This window comes from Nycticebus coucang, chromosome 14 (assembly GCF_027406575.1).
Source record: "Nycticebus coucang isolate mNycCou1 chromosome 14, mNycCou1.pri, whole genome shotgun sequence".
Classification (NCBI taxonomy): domain Eukaryota; kingdom Metazoa; phylum Chordata; class Mammalia; order Primates; family Lorisidae; genus Nycticebus; species Nycticebus coucang.
This window is the reverse complement of record NC_069793.1, coordinates 16,408,440-16,418,647: the sequence shown is the minus strand read 5'-3', so window position 1 is coordinate 16,418,647 and position 10,208 is coordinate 16,408,440. Positions and strand designations below refer to the sequence as shown.

The 10,208-nt window shown below is 37.7% G+C and overlaps 1 protein-coding gene across 1 annotated transcript; it reads right to left on the bottom strand.

Moving 5' to 3' along the window:
• Positions 1-7,630: 7,630 nt before the first annotated feature.
• Positions 7,631-8,569, bottom strand: LOC128564333 (olfactory receptor 5W2-like). The gene has a single exon (XM_053559828.1). It carries the CDS (start codon positions 8,567-8,569, stop codon positions 7,631-7,633), a length of 939 nt encoding a protein of 312 aa, XP_053415803.1.
• Positions 8,570-10,208: the final 1,639 nt, after the last annotated feature.

The following is a 10,208-nucleotide window of genomic DNA, read 5'->3' as shown; positions in this document are numbered from 1 at the left end:
TTCCTTACCTACTTATAGGCAAGGATTTAGTGAAAAAAAGAACACTTGTACAATGTCATTGGGAATGTAAATCTATACCATCTATAGGGAAAACGGTATGGAGATTCCACAAAGAACTCTAGGTAGACCTACCATGTGATACAGCAATCACATTACTGGATGTTTATTTACCCAAAGGAAAATTCTTATCAAAGCACAATTCACAATTGCAAAGATATGCAATCAACATAAGTGCCGATCAACTAATTAGTGGGTAAAGAAAATGTGTTGTTTACACACGCAAAGAGACAAAAAAGAAATGAAATAATGTCTTTTGCAATAATTTGGATGAAACTGGAGACAATAATCCTAAGTCAAGTATCTCAGGGATGGAAAACTCCCTATGAGTAGAAGCTAACCATGGATATATATGTTGAAATGTGGTAGAATGGACATTGGAAAATATGAAGGAGGTTGGGAAGGGAGTGACAGGTCAAAAGTTACCAATTTGGGCAGCACCTGTAGCTCAGTTGGCAGGGCACCGGCCACATACACCTAGGGTGGCGGGTTCAAACCCAGATCAGGCCTGCTAAGCAACAATGACAACTGCACCCCCCAAAAAAAAACAATAGCCAGGCATTGTGGCGAGCACCTGTAATCCAAGCTACTTGATAGGCTGAGGCAAGAGAATCACCTAAGCCCAAGAGCTGGAGGTTGCTGTGAGCTGTGATGCCATGGCACTCTACCCAAGGTGACAGCTTGAAACTCTGTCTCCGAAAAAAAAAAAAAAAGTTACCAATTGGGTGAAATCTATGTTATTCTGGTGATGGGTATCTTAAAAGCCGTGATTCAACCATGAAACCAAAACCGCTTGCATCCCCTAAAGAAAAAAAAAAAATGAAATTACAAAGGAAGGCAAGGACAACGAAAGTAGCAATAATTCAGAAGGTTAGGTAGGTAAGCCTATTTCCAAAATTTTCTACACCTTTTAACTACAGAAAACATGGAAATATTTCTGGCTGTCATCAATGTACATGCCTGGATTGAATACAGTCCATTTTTTAAGCATAAGAATTTCTCTAGTTTTATTCCATAGCTTGGATTCCAGATTATTTTTTTAAAATGTCTAGATTGACCTAGAAATTGTTATCTTGCTTCTTCAAATGACAGATGAATAAGATGGGGGAGGATATTAAGATTGTGGAAGGAAATTTATTTAGCACTTATGATGGTATGGGAAAGATAAAATCATTCTCAGATTATAGATATGAGATTGCTTGCCCAAGGTTTCACAGTTACTGAGCAACGGAGCTTGGATTCAGTCACTTAGAAAACTTGAATTCAGAAGCTTTGTTCTTTCAATTCTGTCAGTAAACCTCAAATAACTCTTAGGAGTTTCTGTGTTCCTGAGAGGGGAAGTCCCATCTCCAAGTGAGAAATACACAACATCTGTCCTTCTATGCATAAGTCTTCACCTGGAACAGCAACTCTTTTTTCTGTTATAGAAATAAACAGACAATAAAAAGACAACAGACATGAAAACATGGGGTTATTTATTCAGAGTTCAATGAAGCAAAATAGTTATCTGCTTTCGCTTGACCTTAGTGGCAGAAGAAAGAGTTGACGTTAAGGTTGAAGGCTGGGTTTATAGTTCAGCTACTGGTTTGATGGAAAGTGCTGTTTAATGTGGAAGACAATAGGTTTAAGAAATGGAGATGGTAAATTACTGATTTACTTTTTAAAAAATGGAAAATCTATGCACTACATTTCAGAGTTTCCCAAAATTCACCATACATAGGGAAAAATGGGAAATTGTAGCTAAATGCAACTTCATTTATGAAATATACATTAAAGAATTTTACAAAGAGTTGGCCAACACTCTTAAATTAAATATTAAGGCACAAACACTGCTAAAATGTCATATTTCAGCAAATATGATGTTTTGTATTATTTTGTAAAATTTCATAATGAATATTTTGCAAATAAAGGTACACTTAGCTTCAATCTCCCACTTTCCCCTATGTATGGCGACTGTTGGGATACCCTGTAAACTAACAGCAGACATGCCTTGCTTGTTACGTGCTCAAGAGTATTTAGAATCACCATTTTACTCATGGTGAACTTTTTATTTTCTTTCATTTTTATTTTGCCAACATCCAAGGTTATCATAAACGTTTCCGTCAACACTCGGCCACAACTCCAGAAATCCAGACGTGCTGCAGATGATGGAGCTGGAGAACGGCACTGTGATGACTGAGTTCCTCCTCCTGGGATTTAGTGACCATCCAGAACTTCAGAGTGTCCTCTTTTCTGTGTTTTTTTCCATCTACTCTGTTACAATGTTGGGGAACCTTGGGATGATTTTATTAATCACAGTCAGTTCACAGCTGCACACGCCTATGTACTTTTTCCTCTGCATGCTGTCCTTCATAGATGCATGCTACTCGTCTGTCATTGCCCCCAAATTACTCGTGAACTTGGTTTCTGAGAAGAAGACCATTTCTTACAATGGCTGTGCTGCGCAGTTATATTTTTTCTGCTCTTTGGTTGACACAGAATCTTTCCTCTTGGCTGCCATGGCTTATGATCGGTATATAGCAATCTGCAATCCATTGCTGTATACGGTCATCATGTCCAAGAGGGTTTGTTGTCAGCTTGTAATTGGAGCATTCTGGGGGGGCACTGTTAGCTCAATTATTCATACTACGAACACATTTCATCTGTCTTTCTGCTCCAAAGAAATTAACCATTTCTTTTGTGATATTTCCCCCCTCTTCTCTCTGTCCTGCTCAGATACTTACATGCAAGACATCATTCTGGTGGCCTTTGCTAGTTTGGTGGAGGCTCTTTGTCTTCTAACAGTTCTCCTCTCTTATGTCTGCATTATAGTGGCTATCCTTAAAACAGGTTCTGCTGAAGGAAGAAGAAAAGGGTTCTCCACTTGTGCTTCCCACTTGATGGTGGTCTCCATTTACCATGGTACCTTGATCTTCATTTATTTGCGTCCCAGCACAGATCATTCACTAGATATTGACAAAGTAACCTCTGTGTTCTATACATTGATTATACCTATGTTGAACCCTCTAATTTACAGTCTAAGGAACAAAGATGTAAAAAATGCCTTTATAAAAATGATGGACCGAAAATTGCTTTCTTAAGAAAGGGTGATGCTGGGCCTGATGACTTTTCATCAGTGTCTGTGCCTTAACATTTCATTTAAACTATTGGAAAGGCCAATTTAATGCGGGTGTTCTCTAAATCTGTATGTGATGGTCCCTCAACCACATAATAGGCCCAGAGTCCAACATGAGAGCCGGACCCTCTCACATTGCTTATATAGTATCTATTATTTTAAAGTTGAAATTTCTAATATTTGTTTCAGGGGCAGATTTAACTTTTATTTATTCTCCTATATTGCATATTCTTACTTCTTTTCTCTTCCCACCCTTAACTTTCATCACAATTACTCCTAATAATGGAAAAACCATTGACATAATTGGTATGTATGTATAATACATAATAAAATGAATAATAATAAATGTATAATAAAATGAATGCAGTGCCCTGGGACTTCACATCAATTAATATTGTAGCTTAGCTGTCCAAATGCTGCCCATTCCAAAAAGCCTCCCTCAAATATTAATCCCTGCACAATTTTATATTCTGAATCTCCCTGTAGTGTCACATATTCTAAATCTCTCCAGAATTTTAGATGTACTTGTCTCATCATTTTCCACCTTACCTCACGGTTATTTGTGTCTGTGTACTATCCCTCTACCAGAATTACTCACTAACTCTTATTCGTTACTTTACATCTTGCCTATTTATCACAGCATCGTCCCCAGCGTGAATCTTGGGTAAATTTTTACAAAATAATTATGAGTTTACCATTTACTGTGTTTAGATCATGTGCCTCTATTCGAAGAAACCAGTTATGTCTCTTGCAATATTGTTGGTGCATCCTCCAGAGTGATACTATGCAAAAAATGATTACTACTGGACCGTGCCAATTGTGATTTTTTTTAAATTTGCAAATATTGACTAAATTAAAATCTGGCTCATCAAATATTTTCTCAAGATTACCTTGAGTCTGAGGTCTCTTTATTGGTAAACAAACAGCTAGACTTTTTGAGGAAGGAATTTTTGAAGAATTTTGTGCTCTGAGAGCCAGGGATGGAAACTGGAGCCCACAGAGGATGAGATGAGTAGTTAGTTGGCTGCTGGGTTTTGGTCTAGAGAGAAAGGGTGGCTGGAAAATCTACAGTGTCAAACTGAAAGGTGAGGTTGAATGGCTAAGTGGAGGATGGATTGAAGAGGAAAGGCTTCTGACAGTGACAGTAAATTCTGGGTTGTAAATCTAGACTGCAATCCCATTCACTGAGGTGGGATGCACTTTTACAAGAAGGAATTTTTCCATGCAGCCCACTGATGAGATTAAGTATGACCAATGTGTACTTTCAACAAGAAAGACTAGAATGGTGTGGATGAGGCCCACACACAGAACGTAAAATAGTCTCTGAAGTATATGGGTTCACAGTAGATAGATCTTGGTTCCTTTGTAGCTAAGTATGTCATCTTTGTCACATCCTTTGGGATAGGGCCTCACAAAGTAACATAAAATGAGGTACTCATGGATACGTTGTCTAAACTCACTTCTTGGGGTTGTAGGGTCTGGGATATAAATCAATAGGGCAGTTTCAGACATCTGACCAAGGGAATGGTGTGGCCAGCATGGACAGCCATGAACAAACCTATACTCAGTTCTAACCAGGAATGAAGTCAGGGTTTGAAAAAATAAGTCCTAAAGTGTCTAGTTAGAGAGCTACAAATATGGCCTGGGGAAAGGATCTGCGTCTGGAGTCTGACCAGCTAGGTGAGCAGACTCTAAAGGGGATAGAAGACAGAGCCTGGAGACTTGATTTCCTGGTATTATGCTGTGAACACCGGCCCTTCTTTCAGTGCTAGGAGCTTAGTCCCTAATAGTTACTTTGGCATCATGTGAGAACTTCTCTTGACTAATCTCAGAGTGTGTGTTTTCGTGTGTATGTATGAATGATAGATATAAATACAGATATAGCTATATAGAGATAATATTATATATATACTGAATTCATTCGAAAGATAAGGAAACTGAGACTTAGTGTTAGATAATATGACTAAGGCCACAAAGCTAACAAGTAAATGATAATATACAGATTTGAACCCATGTCTGTTTTATTTCTAAGTTCAATTTCTCATCTTAAACTTTCACCCATCTTCATTATTTTCTCAAAATGAAAATAAAACCAACAGAAAAACCAAACAAAATCATGGAGGCTTGACAATGTGTAAAGTCTATTAAATTGGTGTCTTTGAAGGAAAAGATGAAACATATATGTTTCATATTTTTTCTTACATATATGTGAAATAATGAGAAGGGAAACCAATCTTATAAAACATCACTGAGTTTGGGGTTTTATAGATATCAATACAATTAATATCTTTTACTGGAGCACATTAAGTTGGGAAAGGATTTGGGCAACTATTGAGAATCCCTGAGAAGTGATGTATGTATTCTATGAACAACAAATACATTATTTGAGATTATAGAGGGAAATAAACATTTAAAAGATACTGAAGTAGACTTGTTGTATAACTATGTTCAATCAGTAGTTTAAGACAAACATTTTGCTAAAAAATTAATTTTTTAATGAGTCATTTCATTCCTATGATTTTTTGAAACATCTAACACCCAGTGCATTTTAAAACTAAAAAGATAAAATGAATGGACCTAAATGAAAAACCCTATATAAACCCCCTTAACCTGTCCTCCTGGAACCATAGAAGATTGACTCTAGGTTTCTTCCATGACAACAACTTAAAATAAAAGGAATGCTTTTAATAATCTGAAATTATAATTTTCATGGATGGATTATAATCTCTAAGTGATTACATACAAACAACATATGCAATTAATTCAATTATCGAGATTTATTATAGGATTTTCTAACACCCAACCATTAAGAGATGACCATTCTTAACATTTTGTTTAGACTATAATCCAGTTTATTACATAGTTACACAGAGAAGCAATATTGATAATTGTAAATGATAGAGTAACGTAAATATAACTTGTTCTTCATGTTTTTTCCACTGAGCATTTATTTATGTTAATAACTCTTTACAACTTACCATATATCACTTGGGATTTCATTTTTTTAAAATTCTGAATGACATTAAACGTTACAGTGGCATAATCCTATGACCTCATCAAGGGAGACTGACGGAGATTGAGGCCCCTTTTCCAGCAGCCTTTGCAGAAGGCCCTAATTCTTCACTGCTGACTTCCTGTGTGCAGTGCTGCATAGTTGTCGACAGCACTGCACCTGCTCACCAGAATAAGGCCAAAAAGGGGAGCACACAGGCTTTATCTCAGACTATGGGGTGCAATAAAGCTCTGGGACCACTGATCCTGGGGACATCTGCTGACATAATCAAAGCACACTGGTGAGGAATAGTGGGTCCACGAAGAGATGTTCTTTATGTCAAATGATCTCTGTCCCTGATAAGTTACTTCAAATCTAGGTCAAAAGGCAAGAGGTATTGATGTATTTCACATGAGGTGGAAAAACTAAAATGAAACACAGTGAAGGAATTCTTCTTCTGGAAATTTTACAAAGCCTCCTTTTTGCATAATTTTTGTAAGGACATTGATTTACTTATTGAATAACTACTTTTAAATGTCATCCTGGACCCAAACACTATAGGTAACAAAACAGAAATAATGGCAAACAATTCAAGAACCTTTCTTGTATGGAACTTTGAGTTTAAAAGAGCAAGAGATTTCTTATTTATTCTTCCTTACTTATTTACTGCTTATTTACTTCAAAGTGCTGTGTTGGACATTTACATGGTAATAACATCATCAAGGAAGAACACAAACCAGATTAAGTATGATTGTGTCTCTGAGCCTTTATCTGAGCAACTACGATTATTAAACCCATTTTTTTTATTACATCTCCTTCCCTAGACTCTAATTTCACTCACTACAATGAATTTATATTACACTATTATATTGCCAAGTCCTTCTAAGGGTTATCTACCCTTACCCCCAAAGTACTTGGGTAGAAAGGCTGTCATAGAACACCCAGTTTGCTACTAATTAGAAGCAAGCTTTTCATTTCTTTGGTTTGATTATCAATGTATTACCTTCTTTCATTTTTTTAAATTTTAATTTTTAATTAAATAATAACTGCATGCACTTATGGGGCACAATATGATTATTTGATATACAATGTAGAATGCTTAAATCAAGCTGATTAACATAACCATCACCTCACTTAGTTGTTTTTTGTGGTGAGACGTTTACAATTTACTCTTAGTTATTTTGAAATACACCCTTGTGTTGTAAATTTAGGGAGGCTTGTGTGGGAAGAGAGTTTGCTATAATCCATGTATAATCTGGGACATACTTATGAACAGAAAAGGGAACTATAAAAGGCCTCTCTCTGCAAAACAGAGGACACTAAAACCAATCATTCTTGTACCCTACACATGATTTAGACAGAAAGCAAGTAACTGAAAATACCTGGAAGGTTGCAGGAATTCAGGTCAAAGCAGGTGAAATTCAACTCTCAAACTGTCTTAGCATTTTTAAATGGACATTGTAGTTTCATCCAGAACATAACTTAGTGATTATTGCTTTTTTCAGAGCACCTTTCACATCCTTATTCCTCAAACTGTAGATGAGTGGATTTAACATAGGTATGACAATTGTGTAGAAGACAGAGGCCATCTTATCTGTGTCCATGGAGTAACTTGAGCTGGGTCGGAAATACATGAACAGGAGCGTGCCATGAAACACAGCCACGGCCATCAAGTGGGAGGCGCAGGTGGAGAAGGCTCTGTATCTTCCCTCTGCAGAGTTTATTCTGAGGATGGCAGCTACGATGTAGCCATAGGAGAGAAGCACAGTGACGACGCTGAAGCCCACGACGCAGCCGATGAAAGTGAACATCACTATCTCGTTCACAGACGTGTCTGAGCTAGACAGGGCCAGCAAGGGTGGGATATCACAGAAAAAGTGGTTGATGACATTGGAACCACAGAATGACAATCTAAATGTGCAGCAGGTATGGATTGCCGAATCCACCAGGCCGACAAAGTAGGCAGTGCCCACCAGTTGGGTACATAACCTCCTAGCCATGGTGATCGTGTAAAGAAGTGGGTTGCAAATGGCAACATAACGGTCATAGGCCATGACAGCCAACATGAGACATTCCACATCTGCAAAGGCCCCAAAAAAATACATCTGAATAGCACATGCATTGTAGGGAATCCTCTTTTGCTTAGATAAGAAATCAGCCAGCATCTTGGGAAGGACAGTGGAGGAGTAGCAGATGTCACAGAAAGACAGATTGCTCAGGAAATAATACATGGGTGTGTGAAGTCTGGGATCCGTCTGGATCAGCAGGATCATCCCGAGGTTGGCAACCACAGTTACTCCATAAACCAAGAGGAATAGTAAAAACAGACCCTGCTGCACATCCTGTCTGCCAGAAAGTCCTAACAAAATAAAGTCACTAAACATGGTGCAGTTCCCAATGGTCATTGCACGGATCCAGAGATCCCTGGATGGGGAGGAAGAAAAAGGAAGTGGTAGATTAACACCATCTTACTATGTTAATAGTCTAAGTGTCGGTCCTTTTTGTTGTAACTAAAAATATATATATATAAGCAATGCTATAATTGTTTAGAATAAACTGACTCTCGGGAAATATACCCATTTAATGTAAATAATTTAATGTACTGTGAATGGTTTTATAACCATGGCATCTCCTATACATGTAAGGCATGGTACAGAGGTGGTAGCACACTTTCATCAAATCAAATCATGTTATTTTCATACACACCTTTTATTACTTATGTTGATGATGAGTTTTGGTACTTCTAATATGTTAAGGCATCCTTAGAGTTCAAGGTAATAGTTCTTACAATGAGTTCATCCAGATAACCCACATCTTCTGACAAAATTGTCATTCTCAATTTTGTAGAAATGTTGTATCTCATGCTAGAGAGGCATGGATAAGTGAGAAGTGCAAATAATAGTATACCATTATTTTTCTGTCATAATCCAAACTGTGGAGCAGGCAGAGCAATGACAGATTCCTACATGTGACATTCCGCCACTTCCCCATCAACCTGTCATGTCCCATCCAGCTTCAGTGAGGCAGCCTGCATCCCATGGTCACTGGGATACAGAGAGCCTGTGGCTTACAAACCACTGGAGTAGAACGGTTGGTGATTGCTGGAGAAGCAAGGAAAAGGGTCTCCACAAACAATGAGCCACAATGGACAGATAAGAATATTCCATGGCTAATTTTGCTCCCCCCTGAGAGCTACCAAAGCTCAGGGGAGATTATAAAGCACATTTTGACCCTGACTGTAGGGATGTTGGGAGCACAGGTGGCAGAAAAGCAGGAAGAGGACTGTTGTCACCATGTGAGTTCTGCCCTGATCAACGGGAGTCTACGTGACCCATTCACCAACAGATCAGATGTGTAATGATAAACATTCTTACCCCCATAGTTCTACAACCCCCACAGTTCAATAATAAATGAACAGAGGTTCATTTATTTTTTAAATTTCACAATTTTAATAAGAATAAAATGGACATTAACATGTTATTTCTCAATTACAACTCTTCATACAATAACATTTTATTAACAACTATCTCCTATCTCCTCCCCCTCCTTTTTTAATTAAATTATAAAGTGGTAGATCATGTATACATTAATCCTTTTATGGGGTACAGTGTGCTGATTTCATATACAATTTGGAATGCTTACATCATACTGGTTAATATATCCCTCACCTCATTTACTTAATTATTGTGTTCAGACATTTATACTGTATACAAAAATAGAGTGGTAGGTGTATGGAACAGAATTGAGAACCAAGAGATGAACCCAGACACTTATCATCATTTGATCTTCCATAAGCCTATCAAAAATGTAAATGGGGGAAAGATTCCCTATTTAACAAATGGTGCTGGGAGAACTGGCTGGTGACTTGTAGAAGACTGAAACTGGACCCACACACTTCACCATTAACAAAAATTGATTCTCACTGGAGAAAAGAGGTTGATTTCTTAACTCTGTTCCCCACCCCAATGCCCCAGAAGTTGTAACCTTGTTTAATTGCATTCTTTAATTGGTGTTTCCCTTGCATACCTCTGAAATCTGCTGAAA